General features: G+C 34.7%; 1 protein-coding gene across 7 annotated transcripts in view; it reads left to right on the top strand.

Annotated features, from left to right (window-relative positions):
- The first annotated feature begins 795 nt into the window (after positions 1 to 795).
- The window catches only part of DYNC1I2 (dynein cytoplasmic 1 intermediate chain 2), a 54,032-nt gene continuing 36,332 nt past the window's right edge, over positions 796 to 18,495 (top strand). The window contains exons 1-4 of one of the 7 annotated variants that reach the window (XM_043894351.1): positions 796 to 961; positions 2,405 to 2,521; positions 4,721 to 4,838; positions 15,363 to 15,453. In XM_043894351.1, coding sequence (XP_043750286.1) covers positions 2,414 to 2,521; positions 4,721 to 4,838; positions 15,363 to 15,453 — 317 coding nt within the window. In that variant the 5' untranslated portion in view covers positions 796 to 961; positions 2,405 to 2,413. Of the gene's footprint in view, positions 962 to 1,009; positions 1,208 to 2,404; positions 2,522 to 4,720; positions 4,839 to 15,362; positions 15,454 to 18,495 lie in introns of those variants that run through there. The other 6 variants (XM_043894354.1, XM_043894349.1, XM_043894353.1 and 3 more) reach the window with 6 other exon arrangements.

Raw genomic sequence — 18,495 nt, 5'->3', positions numbered from 1 at the left:
CCTACTCCTCCTACCCTCCGTGTTTCTAAATCTTTCTTACCTATTTTTTTTTTTTTTCTCTCCATATTGCATCCTGGATAGTTCCTTCAGGTACTACCTTCTAGTACACAAATTTTCTCTTCTTGACCTGTTCCTAATATTTCTAGGTCCCCGGCTGGATACGAGTACATCATATTCTTATTGATTCATTGATTACAACAGTAATCATTTTATTTGCAGGCTCAAATAGATATTCCATGTGTACATGAAGAAATTTAAGAGGAAATATAGCAATCAGAGGTTTTATTGTTAATTTTCATAACTGCAATAATCCAGCTAATCAAGTTTACAACCATGCACGCTGGTGAAAACTGAGTAAAGACTTACAAATCTTTTTATAATTAAAGACAGTTTCTCACATTTTTTGACAGTGAGGTTATACTACATTTTCAAAATTTAGATTTTGTATTATAGATTTTGCTTAAACCTCTACAAGGCGTTTTTTTCTAATACTGGTATAAATATTTTAGAAATGTTCACCAAATGTGCAGTGTAATACGTAGGTTCACCACTTTTTAAAACTAGGCCAATGTGGAATCAAATTTCTTAAGATATAACACATACAACATTGTGAGGATTGACCAACCGAGGAGACTACATTAAAGAGAACAGCGGGAAGTTTGTCTCTGAAATCTTGAAGGAAGGCCTCAAAGAGGGAACGCGAAAGACTAGGAAACACTACACGTCCCAGCATGCTTTGCGACTACCGTTGTCCACAACCCCCAGAGTGCCTTGCTCGCCGAATGCCGATTTCCCTCACAGCTGGGGCTTGTAGTTCTCTTTGGAGCCAATCCGGCGAGGGCGACGTTTGCTTAGCCAGCCGCCGGCTATTAGGCTTAGTCTTCCAGTTTCGGCAAAGGGGAAACACTTCGGGTCCCTGGGTAGAGTCTTTGTCTCATCTCTTGGCTACTGCTTTACTCAGGTAAGTGGTAGGGAGGCTACTTCTCCCCGCCGCTGGGGCCTTGCCTTGCTGTCTGGGAGCGACTCGGCTGGGGCGAAGCCGTTTGTCTCTAAGCTCTCGCCGTAGCAGCCGCCGCCCATCCCTCTTTGTGTGCTGGGGGAAGCCGCGGAGCTAGTGGCGGCGGCTGTTGCTCTTGCGGGCGAAGGAGAGGGACGTTACCGGGAAGTTGCTGGCAGGCGGACTCTTCCCCATCCCGCCACCGAACAGGTGGGTGGACTGCCCTTCCGTCCCCTCCTGTCTGCTGTGTCTCGCGTCGCGGTCCTAAGGGCGGCTTGGCCTGCTGACAGTGCCGCCCAGCCCGGCCCGGCCTTGGGAAGGAGAGGCGGGGTGGGTCAGGAAGGCTGGGGCCTCGACGAACCCACTCCCTTCTCTCTGGACCCTTCGGAGGGGCCCCGAGAAGCCTTGAGGCTCGTTCGAGGCCACCTCCCCAAGAGGCCCTAGGTGAACCGCGCCCTCTTGGTCTATACCCAGGGGAGAAGTGACTCCTTTTCGCCCTGCTCACCCGGTGTGTGTTAGAAAGTACCCAGACGCGGAGATTGTAGCACAAAATTCCTGAGACTTTCTCTTTCTTGGAGTTTTAAGAAAGTGAATGTGTCAGGCCTGGAGGCTCCGGCCTCTCGCAGGTTGAGTGGTCCAGTCAGCTGTGTGCAATTATTCAATCAGACTTTGTTGTTGGGCTTTGACTCAAAGTGTGTTAGAGTCGCTCAGTCATGTCCTACTCTTTGCGACCCCAACATACTTAAAGTGTGTGTGTTGTATGTTGTGTGTTGTATAGCCCGCCAGGCTTCTCTGTCCATGGGATTCTCCAGGCAAAAATACTGGAGTGGGTTGCCATTTCCTTTTCCAAAGGGATAGCATCCTGGTCTCCTGCATTGCAGGCATATTCGTTACCGCCTGAGCCACCAGGGAAGCTCTACCTTTAAGTACAGTTGATAGTTATATTTGTGTTTTGCTTCTCCATAGTATTACTAATTGCATGGTAGTTTTAGAATTTATAGGAGTTTTCTGTCTGACTGCCTGTTTTATCAGATTTCTAGGAGTGAATGCAAAACTGGTAGCTGATTTACTGTGTCTTAGAGCTTGGCTTTTAATGGCAATCCCTGTCCTGTTTTAAGAGCCAGAGACATTGTGTTAAATTTGAGCATGTGAACATTAAAGAGTTTACTGAGTGCTAATTACTATGCTTAACTGTGAATATTTCCTATATACATCTGTTTATAATGATTTTCAGGTCTTAGTAGTATATATGCTTCTTTTAGTTTAAAAGTAGAGTGTACATGTTCTCATTTGATGACCTTGAACTACATGGCCTTTCAAGACAGTACTCTTCTTGAAAAACAGTTTTAAAAGAGTACTCCTTTTACCAATTTAATGATGATTGTAAATGATTGTATGCTTCTTAAGGTTGCAAACATGTCTGACAAAAGTGAATTAAAGGCAGAGTTGGAACGTAAGAAGCAGCGGTTGGCTCAAATCAGAGAGGAAAAGAAGAGGAAAGAAGAAGAAAGAAAGAAAAAGGAAGTATGTTTGATTTTTTAAAAGATAATATAAAATAATTGGATTTTAAGTACTTATACCTTTATTGCTTTCAGAATAGTTAAAATTCCAGCAGTTGTGACTGCACATATAGCACTCTAGGTGAAAAGCTCAATATACATACTTAGTCTTCTAGGAATATGTTTACTATATAAAGTAAGGGGCATCTGCCTTGTAATTACTGATAAAATGTGATATAATCAGAGCTTAGTTTGGACTTTGAGCTTATCTGAATATCTTACCAGTCAGAACTGCTAGTTGTCAGAATAAATAATAGCAAAGAGAAATATAGACTAGATTATTAATTGTTAAGGGATTATTTAATTGATTGTCTCTCCTTTGTCATGAGTTGGTCATTGAAATATTTTTACCAGGTAGTGGGTTTGATGTTATCATGAAGGTGGGCTAGATACTTAGATCTGATTTTTGGCATCACCATTTTATTATGTATGGCAAATATACATTGACCCTGAGCTAGAGATATTTTACTTGCTCCTGTCTTGAAATGTACATTTGTCCCGATGAAAACCGTGTAGACAGATTTGTATATTTTTATCTTCAATGTTTTAAATGGCCAGTGTTAAGATAGTTTGTTCCTAATGTGACATTAGTATGAAGTTTTTCTATGTGATAGCCTGAACCAGGGGTCCCCAACCTCCAGGATCTAATGCCTGGTGATCTGAGGTGGAGCTGATGTAATAATAATAGAAATAAAGTACACAATGAATGTAATGTGCTTGAATCATCCCGAAACCATTCTCCACTCCCTGTCCATGGAAAAATTGTCTTCTACGAAACTTGTCCCTGGTGCCAAAAAGGTTGGGGACCACTGGCCTAAATAATAGCCAAGACTTCTTGGAATCTCTTAGGGAAAAAGAAAAACCAAAGGTCCAACTTATGTGCAGCATTGCTATGGTGCTGTAAAGGCCTACAATGGAAGAATTTTCTAGTTTATTCTGAACCTTTTTGTGATCCATTACTGTAAGCGTGTTGGACCTTTAGGTTAGCTATTTGATTAAAAACTGATAGAAGCATGAGTAAGACTGGCAGAACCATTCCAAACTAGTACCTATAGTCTTAAACCCTTCAGAACTGAGAGCAAATTTGGTATCTGTTTTCTAAACATGGCCAAAAGTGGCTGTACAGAATATCTATTAGATGATTTATATCTAATTTAAAGTTTATCAAGCATTACAAGAAACATTAAATCAGTGCTATTAAACAGTAAGTCTAATCATTATATATTGATACAGTGTTTACTTGATAATATAGTTTCTTTGGCTATTTTAATGAAATTTTCTGATGACTCTTTTAAGTTAAAATGGTATGATAGAATATTATGACTAAAAAAAGTTCACTGCCAATAATTGTATGAGTAATGGTTGTCTTAGCTGAAATAGAGTTTTGAGGTGTATACATAAGACTTTTCCCTTTAAGGCTTAAATTTCCCTTGAGATGTTGAGAGTATTGATTTGAGAGTATTGAGGTTTATAACTGGAAGATTTCGCTAAAACTATGAATGGCTAAAATAAAAGTTGATAAAAATTTCAGTAACGAAAAGTTTTGTGCTATGCAAGAGTAGATTTTAATTTAACCAAACCATGAAAATAAGACCAATAGTTGATAAAAATAAAACCTTTCTCCAGATGAATTTTTGACAAACGTCCTCTACATAAATTTGCATAAGTACAATGAAGACTACATATAGAAGTTTAAGGCACTTGTACTTTTTCAACAAATCAAATTGTTCATTTACTTAAAATTTGTTATGTCTTAAATGATAGTCTTTATTTTTTTTTCATAGCATTTTGATATTTATATATTTGTGAGATTTCCACAATTCTTGACTATGGATAGCAATTTCATTTTATAAATTAAATAGAAATTGACTGTACTTTTTGAACGTATCTGTTCAGAATGTTTTTGTGAGAACTTCTTGATTACATATAAAAATGAATCAATTTAATACATATCATTTGGAGATTTTTACTAAAACTATGAGAATGATTTTCTTTCTTTTTTTTTTTGAGAATGATTTTCATTTGGTGACTATAATGTGTATTCAAAACTAAGCCCACCTCCAGATGTATACAGTGTTAGCACATTATTTAAAACATATGTATTTTTGCAAATAGAAATGTTTCATACCATATGTAAATTTAAGTTTTAACTTAAAAAATTTAGACTGATCAGAAGAAGGAAGCGGTTGCTCCTGTGCAAGAAGAATCAGATCTTGAAAAAAAAAGAAGAGAAGCTGAAGCATTGCTTCAAAGCATGGGTCTAACTGCAGAATCCCCCATTGGTAAGGATAAGATTATATCTGTTAATAAAAGAGAGGCATAGATCCTACTCAGCTCAGATATACATGAGATGAGTGAGTTGATTTAATGTATTTTGTATATCTTTCTTATTTGTGCCTCATAAAAAGCATTAATCTTATAATTTGTTTGGAATTGACTTTTTCAGATGTGTTAATACATTGTTTATTTTGTTTGTTCAGAAGAGCTGCAAGACTATATTTATTAACATAAGCCAGTTGACTTTTCTTGTTAAATCAGTAACTTATTTCGACAGACATTTATTGAACTAGCTTTCTGTGCCATACTGTATTAAGCTCCATGATGATTGTGATTCCTGATCTTCTTAACTCTATAATCCTTTCTATAAGTTAAAGAGAGGTATAATGAATCAAAATTCTAAAAGTGTACTGATGTTCAAAGGTATAGGAGTGGAAGGAGAAGCTTATAACCTTCTGCTGTCAGTGCTAATAAGGGAAATAATATTGGTAGCTCATTTTGGCAGCAGTTTGACTCAATCTTGTTCTTTTTCTGGACTCTTCATTTTTATAACAGTACTAGACCAAAAAGCTGAAATAGTAAAAGTACTGAGGACAATCTTGTTACGTATAGATATTAAATGCTTACTTAAAATAATTCTGAACTGGGTGCTGTTACATAGTATTTTAATTTGATGTGGCTTTTGTCATTTAGCATCCTAAAATTCAGGGTTAGTTTGTGGGCTAATTCATCTAGTCCAGAGGACAAATAACAGAGGTAGTACCTGCTGTATGCCTATTGTTGTGAACGGCAACATAACAGTCTTTAAGTATTATAACTGTCTTGTTAGAGTTACTATTTCTAGAAAGTTTTAAGGTGAAAAAAGCTGGTTACTTTCATGGTCTGGCTTCATTGTTATTTCTTTCAGTTTGTGCTGTGCTTAGTCACTCAGTTGTGTCCAACTCTTTGCGACCTCATAGATTGTAACCCATCAGGCTCCTCTGTCCATGGGGATTCTCCAGGCGAGAATACTGGAGTGGGTTGCCATGCCTTCCTCCAGGGAAATCTTCCCAACCCAGGGATCAAACCCAGGGCTCTCACATTGCAGGTGGATTCTTTATCATCTGAGCCACCAGGGAAGCCCGTGAATACTGGAGTGGGTAGCCTATCCCTTCTCCAAGGGATCTTCCTGACCTAGGAATCAAACTGGGGTCTCCTGTATTGCAGTTGATTTCTTTACCAGCTGAGCTACCAGGGAAGCTCTTTCAGCTTATTTGTCTTTTTCTTATTGATAAAATTTGAAGGTTGAAATACTTAATTTTTATGTCTTTTATTTGGTAAACTTATGTTGCACATTGCAATTTTAAAAGGAAATTAATCAGAACACTTTTATCTTGTTAAAAAAAAAAAATACCCTAGAACCTAAACCAGGTTGCTTATTTGCTGTATAGGCTTTAAGTGATCATTTTTTTCTGAGCCTTGGCTTTGGTTTTCTCCCATAGGATTTTTTTTTTCCTTTTCTATTCTCTTTAGGACTTCAGTTTCACTAAATTCACTTGCTCATATTTCTCAATTTATGGCCCACCTCCATCATCTATTCTTGAATGTTCTTTAGTTGTGTGTGTGTTTCTCCTTCATTACCCCTCTCCAATTTCATTCTCCTTCACAGTCTTGCATTAAGTACTGATTCTTGGGTTTTTGACATGCATCCTTTTGATCAGATTGGCATGTGTTGACATTTTTCCAGTTTTTATGTATGTATCTGTGTGTGGATATGTTTTATGTGCATAAGTGGTATTGTGCTCTGTGTTTCACTTTGTCTTTTTCCTTTTTTTCAAAGCAGGTTTGTATTTGAGATTTACCCATGTTGTTACATATAATCTAGTTACTTATTTCTGACTGATACATAATATTCTATCATATACTGTATTTTACTTATCTGTTCCTTAGTGATTTCTTCTGTCTCTTTGCTTTGCTTTCACAAGCAACACTGCAAAGAATATATTCTTTTCCCTTGAAAGGACTATGGAAGAGTTTCTCTGGAATGTATGCTGAAGAATTGGCTTGGTATGTTATTGTAGACTTAGATTTTTTAGGTCCTACCTACCACTCTGAAGAATAAGTTTATCCTTCTGCTACCAGTGTGTGAGAAAGTAACTGTTTCACTGTATCCACATCACTTGATATTATCCAACTTTCTAATTTTTGTCTACCTGATGGGTATAAAATAGTATGTCAAAATGTTTTAATATACATTTATCTGTTTACAGTGAGAGTGGCCATTTTTTCGTTTATCTACTTTTCACATTTTCCCTTCTATGAATTGCATATTCATGTTCTTTGTCCATTTACTATTAGGGTTCTTTATTTTGCTGTAGGAGTTCCTTGTATACTTAAGAGAGGACTTATTTGTTTTAGTCTTTTTAAAAATACCTTCTCCTAGTTTATTTTCTACAGTATTTAAAAAAAATTTTATTGAAGTATCGTTGACTTGAAATGTTGTGTTAGTATCAGATGTACAGCAAAGTGAATCAGTTATGTCTATACATATCTCACTCTTTTTTAGATTCTTTTCACATATAGTTCAAGTGTTGAAAAGAGTTCCCTGTGCTATACAGTACTATTATGTATCAGTCAGTCATTTCAGTTCAGTCGCTCAGTCTTGCGACCCCATGAATCGCAGCACGCCAGGCCTCCCTGTCCATCACAAACTCCCGGAGTTTACTCAAACTCATGCCCATCGAGTCGGTGATGCAATCCAGCCATCTCATCCTCTGTCGTCCTCTTCTCCTCCTGCCCCCAATCCCTCCCAGCATCACAGTCTTTTCCAACGAGTCAACTCTTCGCATGAGGTGGCCAAAGTATTGGAGTTTCAGTATCAGCATCAGTCCTTCCAATGAACTCCCAGGACTGATCTCTTTAGGATGGACTGTATATGTCAGTCCAAATCTCCCAAATTATCCCTTCTTCCTCCTGGTAACCATAAGTTTGTTTCCTACATCTGTGACTCTATTTCTGTTTTGTAAATAAGTTCATTTGTACCTTTTTTTTTTTCTAGATTTCATATTTAAGTGATATCATATGATATGTTTTCTCTGTCTGACTTCATTCAGTATGACAACTTTAGGTCCATACATTTTGCTGCAAATGTCATTGTTTTGGCTTTTTGGTGACTGAATAATATTCCATTGCATATATTTTCTTTATCCATTCCTCTGTCAAAGGACATTTAGATTGCTTCCATCATAGTATCTTTTATTGAAACAGAATCCTTCATTAAAAAGAATTATTTAAAAAAATTAAAAAAAAAAAAAGAATTATTCATTTGGTTGCATTGGGTCTTAGTTGCAGCACCTGGGATCTTTGCATCATGAGGGAGCTTTCCTTGCAGCATGTGGACTCTGTAGTTTGGTGCTTGGGCTCGGTAGTTGTGGCATGCAGTCTCTCTAGTTGTGCCACATGGACTCCAAAGCGCATAGGCGCAGTAGTTGCAGCACGGGGCTAGTTGTTCTGGAGCATGTGGTCTTAGATCCCTGATCAAGGATAGAACATTTTGATATGTTTAAATCTTTTATTTTAATAGTGGTCAGATCTACCATTTATAGACAACAACTCCCTCCCTTTTTTGGTCTTCTTTTAAAAGATATCCTTTCCTACTTAGAGAATACAAATATATTCTACATTTTCTTTATTATTTTAGCCTTCACCTTTAGAAGGCAGGGATCCAACCTAATTTTTCTCCATTTAGTTATGTTATTTAGGGTTTTTCTGTGTATGCCTATAAATGAAATTTGCCTGTAATTTTCTTATGCTCTTCATGTTCAGTGGCCACCATGGTTCTGGTTTTAAAATAAGTTGGATAGCTTTCTCTTTTGCTGTTTTGTGGAACAGTTGTAAAAGATAGATATTATCTGTTCCTTAAACACTTGGTAGAACTCAACTGTAAAATTATCTCAGATTATGCTTTTTGTCCCCAGAGGATAGTAGAGAACAGGAGTTATTCACCATTTCAGTTTTTCTAATGGTTTTAGTCTATTCAAGTTTTTTGTTGTTGTATCAGTTTGATTTTTTTTTTAAATAATAAAGGTTTATTATCACTCACAGTTTCTGCCAGTCAGGAATTTGGTAGTGGTTTAGCTTGGTGGTTCTGGCTCAGGGTCTCTCATGAGGTTGAAGTCAAGATCAGTCAGAGCTGAAGGTTTGACTGGGGCCTGAGGATATGCTTTACCAGCCATGTGATTTGCTCAGTCACGTGGCCAGCAGGTTGGCTTTGGTTGTTGGTGGGAGGCTTGAGTTCTTATCTGTGTGGGCCATTCCATAAAACTGCCTGCTTGAGTATCCTTGGCAGCATGTCACCTGGCTGCAGTGTGTCAGCGGTCCCAAGAGAAAGAGAGCTGGAAAGAAGCTATCCTTTTATGACTTAACCTTGGAAGTCAGAGAACATGGCTTCTGCCATATTCTGTCTGTTGGAAGAGAGTCACTAAGTCCAGCCCACATTCACAACGAATTTTGACATTCTTTAAAATCACCAAAATATGTATGACAAACTCATGGATCTTCTCATATTTTGAGATGATTATATGCTTTTTATTGCCTTTGATATGTTCATGTAGTTTATATTGTTAGGTTTTCAAATGTATAAGCGTGCTTACATTTTGGAATAAATCCATCTTAGTTATGAGAAAATATTTTTCTTACATAGCACTAGTATTTAGGAATTCATCTATAACTCAGAGTCAGGCCTGTAGTTTTTTTCCTTTTACTATATTTTGTCTGGTTTTATTATAATGATTATAGTAATCTCATTAAGTGAGTTGTGTAGTTTTCCACCTTCTGTTCTCTCAAAAATATCTAAAGATCTTTCTAGTATTTATTTGAAATTAGGCCTGGAGAATAAAGGATACAGGCGAAAGCATTGGCTGTCAAACTTTCTGGATAGTAACAATAAAAGTAGTTTCTGTATCATAACCTGGATGGATACTTGTTTTTCTTTTCACTACAGATGTATTTATTAAATATTTTTAAATCGTAGAAGTATGAAAACACCACTAGAATATTCAAAAGGATTTATTAAAAACATCAGTCTAGTTTTAGCTAAAATGTACTTTTTCCCTTTTTAAAAAAAAATTCTGCTGAAAAGAATTAGTTTTTTTTAAAGAGATACAGCTAAGACGACTGCTCTTAGCTTCTCTTTGCTGATAGATTATTTATTTGATCATTTGATTTTTTTTTTTTTTGTCAGAGGTCCTTAAGAACAGTGATAGCATGTTACATTTTTTATCCCTGGTGTCCATTGCAGACTGGATGCTTAAATGATTATTCAATTATTATTAGGTCATATGTCTTTCCACCTACTAAGACCAATAAAAGCCATCTGCTTTAAAAACAGTAACAACAAAATCTTGTTTAAATTTAAGCAAAATGCATAGTGGAAATTGAAATTTGAATATTTCACAAAAGAAATATGGCTTGATTATTTTTTTAATGAAATTTAAGTGGCCAGTCTTAAAGTTAATTTTAGGCACAACTTTCAAGACATATTTCATCAAATGTGGAGTTAATAAACACTGATTTCCCCACCCCCCAAAAAAGTGAATCTTTTTGAATGTGTGACTACTGTTTTAACCATCTTACAGAGATGAAAACAGATTTTGTCAGTTGTTCTGTAGCCTGAATCTGTATCAGTAGGGCATAGTATATTGCTTCTATATACTGTGATAATCAGTTTTTTATTAGGAATAAACAAAGTTTGGTAGTCAAAGTAAGTATAGCTTCATTTATCTCCTTCTCTTGTGACTTCCAATATTTTAAATCTGATTTTTCCAGTTTTATCGAGAAATAATTGACAGATACATCACTGTATAAGTTTAAGGTGTATATCATGATGATTTGATTTATGTGCATATGTAATATGCTTATGTGTGTGTGTGTATATATATATACACATACACAGAGTGAAAGGATTACTACAGTAGGTTTGGTTAACATCTATCATCTCATAGATAAAAGAAAAAGAAAAAAATTTCTCCTAATGATGAGAAGTCTTAGGATTTGCTTTCTTCCTATGTATCATACAGCAGTGTTAACTCTAGTCATCATGTACAACATTCCCTAGCACTTATTTATCTAATAACTAGTAATTCTGATTTTTAGATAGAATTTCTATGTTATCAAGTCATTTTTTTCAGGTTTAGCTTAATTTTAACAATTCTTATAGTATTTTAATGCAATAAAATTTTATTAATTTCTTTTACAAAATTTACCTTTGGTCTGAAACATTAAAGAGAATAAAGGAAACATTTAGGGGAGATTAGAGGAGGGATTTAACGCTATCAGAAGAAGGGGTCATAGGAAAGGAAGAAATTGATATTTCAGAAAATTAAAGTTTAAAGCATCATCTTTCAAGACAAAAAAGATAAAGTATGAAAACTTAAAGTTATTTAAATGTTAATATTCCAGTCTAGAAACACTTATAGCCACAAGAGGGCATTACTGTGTAACTCAGCCTTTTGAGTGCCAAGAACCATAGATGAGCTGTAAGAGGCCTCACATGGTTTGGTTATCTCAGAAGCTCATTCCTCCCATTTGTGCTCTTCCAACACTCCCTACATTTACTTTCTTTAGCTGTCCACCTTTTCTGGGTTCTTCTTCCTGGCAAGAGCCCCTTCTTGCTAGAGACTTTCTTCTACTTCGAAAATAATTGGGCTGTGCACCATCCTTGTTCATGTCTGTGACTTTTGTGTAGTTCTCAGTGGTTGACTTCAAAGTTGACTCTGGTTTCTAAATCTAGGTGCATACCCAAGTCCTTTGTGGTTTTAAAATTTCTAGTTATTTTCTTCATAGACCAGTTGGCAACAGCGTTAATTTTATATCCTGGGAAGGCCAAGCTCTAAGCTAGTAGAAGAGGCCTTCTTGGTTCTTGGTTAGCTTTTTGTCATCAAGAATCAATGTCACGGCCTTCCAGTATTATTTGCATGATCGGTGCAGTTAATGGGGGTAGATTTGTCTTTCAGTTTACTTCACATTTCTTCCTTGGTTTTTGAAGAAAGGATTAGATATCTCTGCTCTAAACTTCTAAGAAATTTAAATTCATTCACCTGATTCACTCATATAATACTCACTCATAAATCTTTTATTTTGTACCATTTTTAAAGCCTTACTTTAGACTATATACAGAACTGTATGGTGAAGATAATCTGATTGAATCACTGTTCTAATCATGCAAATCATATTTCAGGTACTTGGCAAAGGCTAATTAATAAAGCTTATATGTTATTTCTAAAGCTGATTGTACTCTTAAACCATTTTTGAAAATGAATTCTAGAATTTAAGTCTTTGCTGAAATTTGAATGGCTATGAGCTATTTAGTTTTTGTTTTTGTTTTTTTTTTTTTTAAGCTTTCCTGAGTGCACGCGTTTATTCATTTTTGGGTGGTGTTTATTGGAGGCTGGGAGTATAGTGACATTGCCTTATTGTGCAGTTACTATATTCTTTGACTTTTCTAGACTAATTGGGTTAAAATAAGGTTGTCACCAAATAATGCTTCCTTTCCCTTTTTTCCTGTTTACATTCTTCCTTTTTCAATGATAGTCATATTCTTTTTCTAGATTTGTCCCTTCTGTGGTATAGATTGATGTTGCAAGATGAGTTTGGTGGGCCAAATAAAACTTTGAGTCCTTAATGAGTGTCTTTATCAGCTGGTTTGAAAACTGTCTTTTGGTTGAAAGAATAGTTCTGAGAAAGAGATTTTTGTCTAGTTACAAACTTGAAGTTGTGATTTATTTTGCTTCTGGCTGAAGATCTGTGTTAATTTGATTGCATCACCCCTGTGATTTATTTATTTTTTTTTTCTTTTTTTTTTTGTGTACAACCCAATAAGTCTCAGATATACCACTCTCAATATAGAGTGGTATATCCATAGGATTTTCCAGGCAAGAGTACTGGAGTGGGTTGCCATTGCCTTCTCCATGATTGCATCACCCCTGTGATTTATTTTTTATTTCTGAAACTTTTGAGAATTGCCTAATTTAATGTATTTACTTATGTATGTATAATTGCTGTTTAACCTGTTTTCATAAAATATTTGAGGTAGCATTTTTTTAAACACAGTCTTAACTAGTTCAGATACTATGATGAACTTATTGATTAGAGTTAAAGTCACCAGAAAGGGGAAAAAACATTAACTGGAAAATAATTTTATAATTTATCACAATTAGATTGATAGGAATATCACTGTTTTCCTCAAATCTTTCATTTATGTATACTTAGAAAAATTATTTTCCTAAGCCTAAAGTTAAGTATAATAATTTAAAAAGCTAAAAACTTCTTCTTTGGAAATCTTTAATATGAAAACATTGTAGTACCTCACTATAACTCAATACGCATATTTGTGCTTATGCTTACAGCACAGTAGACAAACCACTGTTAGATATTATCTTTATTACTATATCAGTTGGGACTTGGGGGAAGCCTCACAGTGAGAGTTGGACAAAAAGATGAGGAAAAACTTAACCTTAGAGAAGTTCAGTTCAGTCGCTCAGTCGTGTCCGACTCTTTGCGACCCCATGGACTACAGCATGCCAGGCTTGTCCATCACAAGCCCCCTGAGTTTGCTCAAACTCATGTCCATTGAGTTGATGCCATCCAACCATCTCATCCTGTGTTGACCCTTCTCTTCCCACCTTCAATCTTTCCCAGCATCAGGTTCTTTTCCAATGAGTCAGTTCTTCATATCAGGTGGCCAAAGTATTGGAGCTTCTGCTTTAGCATCAGTCCTTCCAATGAATATTCAGGATTGATTTCCTTTAGGATTGACTGGTTGGATCTCCTTGCAGTCCAAGGGACTCTCAAGAGTCTTCTCCAACACCACAGTTCAAAAGCATCAATTCTTCGGCGCTCAGCTTTCTTTATTGTCCAACTCTCACATCCATGCATGACTACTGGAAAAACCGTAGGTTTGACTAGATGGACCTTTGCTGGCAAAGTAAGAGAAGTTAGGGGACATTGAAGTTCTTTTATTTCAGATACAAGTCATGTTTAGCTACTTTGAGTTATACACACAGCCCCTAGCACAGTACTATCCACATGTGAATTATATAAAGGCAATCTGGTTTTAGCATTGTTTCCAAGAGATTTTAATTGCAAAATTAGAAACCTTTTATTATATTTTTATGGTCTTTTGAAATTTGAGCAAGAATTAACCACAGTATCTCAGGAAATCAACATTCTAGCTGTGTTTATTTTCCTTCTAATCTTCCTAATGGTTTCCAGTAGAATTTGGCATTGAAAACTAAGGTTGATCTGTTTTGTGCCTATGTTTAAGATATAAATCATCATACTACACTTGGTGCATTTTGTTAGATTAGCAAACCCATTGTTTTTACTGAAGCATGTGTAAACATTTAAACATAATTTTAAGGATTCAGTGAAAGTGACTATTCCAAAAACATAGACTTTTAATTAAGTACATATTTTTTTAGATTGGTTCCTATGTAACTAGGAACTTAACCTTCTTTTCACTAAACTATTAAAAGAAGGGCTTGGAGTTCAACATAAAATATATTAGTCACTTGATATTGTATATTGAAAAATTATTTTAAAAAGATACTTGGAAAAAAAAAAAAAAAGATACTTGGGGTTGGGGGCATTTATGGTAAAATTGAACCAGAAGATGGCAGTGATGATCCTCTTATACTCCCTGAAATGGTAATCAAAAAGTTTACAAGTATAATAGCATGAAATACTCATGTTCAACTTTTGGTATCTAATGTTAAAAGTAGCAAGTTAGGGGAGAGCATTTGCTGTTTGTTTTATATACTATGAAAAATGTGTATTTTTCTATAAGAAGGGATTAAGAATATTTTGGGTGTCTGTATCTTTGTCTGTACACTTCAGTTTTTTCTGAATACTGGGGTAAGGAAGTTACCATTAAGCCTTGCCTTGTTTAAGTTGCATGCATCACTTTATGTTATGCATCATGTCTAGAAGGCATGTTGTTTTATGGCCTGTTTGCATTTTTCACCCAAATTGCTGGAAACTAATGAACTTTTAAAGGAGTCATTCCTTTACCAGTAGTCATTTCTCTAAATTGGCTCTTTTTATTTATTTTTTTTGGAGGGGAAAATTATATCATTTAAGACATTAATTTTTTTTTAAAGAAAAGATTGACAAAAAATAAATGATCTGGTGATCTTAAAAGCAAAAAGTTAGAAAGGGGAGAAGGAATGCTTTCCTTTGAAAATTAGTACCCACATTTGGTGTTGGCCGAAATGAAAATGCATCCTTTCATAATCTTGCCTTTTTTTTTTTTTAATATAAAGCCCAAATGCATTTTGCCAGAGAAATTGCATGAATCGTCAGCATGCATTGTTAACTTTGTCTTTCTCCTCTTCTTTTACTGTTCATTTTCATTCATGTACTTTTGTTTTTTGGTTTGCCATTATTTTTTCTTTTTTGTTAAATTACTTCATATTAAATTACTTTTGAAACGTCATAAGCTGAGCAACCTCTCCGTGTAGTAACAGCGGATACCTGTCTATTTCACTATTTAGTCCCTCCTCCTATGTCTCCATCCTCCAAATCTGTGAGCACACCAAGCGAAGCTGGGAGCCAGGACTCTGGAGATGGCGCAGTGGGATCTAGGTACAGTAATCTTCTTTCAATATTTTAATGATAGAATGCATTTACTACCCAGTTACTGTCAGTGGTATAGAGCAACTCTAAATAGTTATGTTGAGTTAGTCGTACATTTTGAAATCTAAATGACACAGAAATTGTTTATTGTAAATTGGGGGGAAATTTTTTAAAAACGTTATTTTACTGTCACACTTGATTAATTTAGCTACTGACTAGTTAACTGATTTATGCTGATTTTCTTATATTAAAAATAGAAGTGTTAATTCATTAAATTATTTTTTCTATTTAAGCAGCAGTGTATTGGTTATTATGTGAGTGTTTTGGGTATAAATAGTGTAAAATCTCTCTTATGCTTAGTTTCCATCTGGTAATTGAAATAAACAATTCAGTTAAACAGCCTAATTCTATTAAGTTATTCTAATTAGGTAGAAAATAATAACACATAAAATATCAAGAATAAGGAATAATTGCTAAGGAAACATTGAGTGTTTACTGGCTTCAAAAAAATTTTAAAAAGTAGTTACTGGCTTGAGGGCATTATGCTAAATGAAAGAAATCAAAAGGAAAGACAAATACAGTATGATCTCACTTATAAGTGAAATTTAAAAACCAAAACTAGCTCATTGATACAGAGAAAAGATTGATTCATTTTTATTTTCATTTTTAAAATTTTTGATGTTTGCCAGAGGTGGGGGAGGTAAGGGGTGGGCAAAATGGGTGAAGGGGGTCAAAAAGTACAAACTTCCAGTTATAAGTCATGGAGATATAAATGTCCAGCATGGAGACTATAGTTAACAGTTTAACTACATATATATATATATGTGTGTGTGTGTGTGTGTGTGTATATATATATAAACACCTTATGGTGGTTTAGTTGCTAAATCATGTCTGACTCTTGTGACCCCATGGGCTGTAGGCTGCCAGGCTCCTCTGTCCATAGGATTTTCCAGGCAAGAATACTGGAGTGGGTAGCCATTTCCTCTCCAGTAGTTAACAATAATATGTTGTATATTTGAAAATTGCTGAGAGATTGGGTCTTAAAGAGAAAGAGAAAATCATAAGAAAAAATTTTATAACTATGTAAGATGGATGTTAACTAGACGACTTATGGTGATCATTTCACCATATATACAAATATTAAATCATTATGTTATATACTTGAAACTGATATTATATACCAGTTATACCTCAATTAAAAAAAAAAAAGTTCACTGCCAAGTTTTCCTGAACTTGCATCTTCCTTGTAAAACAGTATCTCACATTTGTTTTATCATCCTGTATACATGTTGGGACTTGATTTTCAAACATTCAGTAAGATTTCAACTTCTTTCCAAATACCGTACTGAGAAAAGTATTACTTCTCTGTCACACTCCGAATAATACCAAATCTTTATTTAACAACATCTTACATTTTGATTTCTTTTGGCAACTGAAATGAGACTAAACATAGCCAGTTAAAAAGCTTTATTCAGAATCCTTATTTTGGGCTAGGAAGTTACATGTCTTCCTCAGGAAAACCTAAACACACCTTTTAATGAGAAGTAAGCTAAGAAGTTTTATCTTTGTGCCCAGGCACCTCGATTGAAGTTGCAAACAAGTAATGAGTATCTAAAAGACAAGACAAAAAAAAGAAGAAAAGGGGCTAACTAATCCATAAACTCAGTCCTTTAATCACTTTCTGAATAATCAAGTTGTCATTAACAATTAGAAGACACAAAAGGCTTACCAGTCTGAGTGTGAGATATGCTTTCCAAACCTGTTCTGTTTATAGAACTGAAAACTGCAGATTTAAGCAATAATCTTTGTGGATGTTAAGTGACATGATAAAAGAATATATTATAGATTAAAGGCTGAATTTATTTAATCTAAGTTCATTTTTAAAGGCTAAATTTGTTTCATGCTTTTGTACTTCTGTATTTTTATACAAATATGTTAGTATTCCTTTCCTAGTACACAAGTGGCATTTTCAGAAGGGCTTTATTTTTCCCTTATAATACATTACCAAAGTAAAAATATTTCCCAAGGTAAAAAACACAAAAAAATATTTATTAAATTTCTTTACTTGATATTATATATTATTTTAATGCCTATACTGTATTGTGTTAATTCACTGTTCTTGATTTTGAACAGGAATAGAAAGATTACTCTAATGCAGCATCAGCTAGTTTGCTTTCAAAAATACTATGTAGCATGTATGCAAATTAAAATATGACCACCTGAGTTTCATTGGAAAACCTAAAGACTATTAGAGAGATCCAATTGGAATATTGTAAATTGGTATAGGAAGTAAGTAACTGTTAAGAAATATGTTTATTTTGTTAGAATATATATTAATTAAATTGCCAATTTAATGTTAAGTGCTATAGGCTATCACAGAAAATAACGTTCTTGGTCCTTGCCTTCATGGAACTTGCATTCTAATGCTCATTAATTTATATAACTTAAATATAGTATTCACTGTATTGAAAAATCCTAAGAATAATGTGCTAAATTGTGTTTAAAGTGTAGATTTGTAGATGTAAAACAAGAAAATGAGTATTTAAGTATCTTTAGGGATATGTATTTTTATTTTTTATATTATGAAAATATGATAACATTTACAGGAGACTTGGAAAATACAGAATAAAGTTACATATAGTTCCACTATATTGCAATTTTTTAAAATACATAAGTGTTTTTAGTTGGAGTTTCAATATCAAACTCTCAAAAATTAGTAGAATGAACAGACAGAAAAGTAGAAGGATATAGTAGACCTGAAAAGCACTATGAACCAATTCAACATAATTAAAATCTATACAATTTTCACACAACAGCAGGATACAAATTCTATTCAAGTTCCTATAGACTATAGACCTGGAGACACTGAAACATATCCAGGGACATAAAACAAGATGCAAAAATTTCATGGTCTAAAGGTATTGAAATCATACCTGTGCTCTCAAGTCTGTTATCACTGTGAAATTATGTTAGAAATCATGATCAAAAGATACTTTAAAACAATCCACATATTTTCAAATGCAATGTGACAATTACCAAGAGAGATCTTTG

The sequence above is a fragment of the Cervus elaphus genome, chromosome 33 (assembly GCF_910594005.1).
Source record: "Cervus elaphus chromosome 33, mCerEla1.1, whole genome shotgun sequence".
Lineage (NCBI taxonomy): Eukaryota > Metazoa > Chordata > Mammalia > Artiodactyla > Cervidae > Cervus > Cervus elaphus.
Note: the sequence above shows the minus strand (reverse complement) of the source record. Positions and strands in the feature narration are given on the sequence as shown.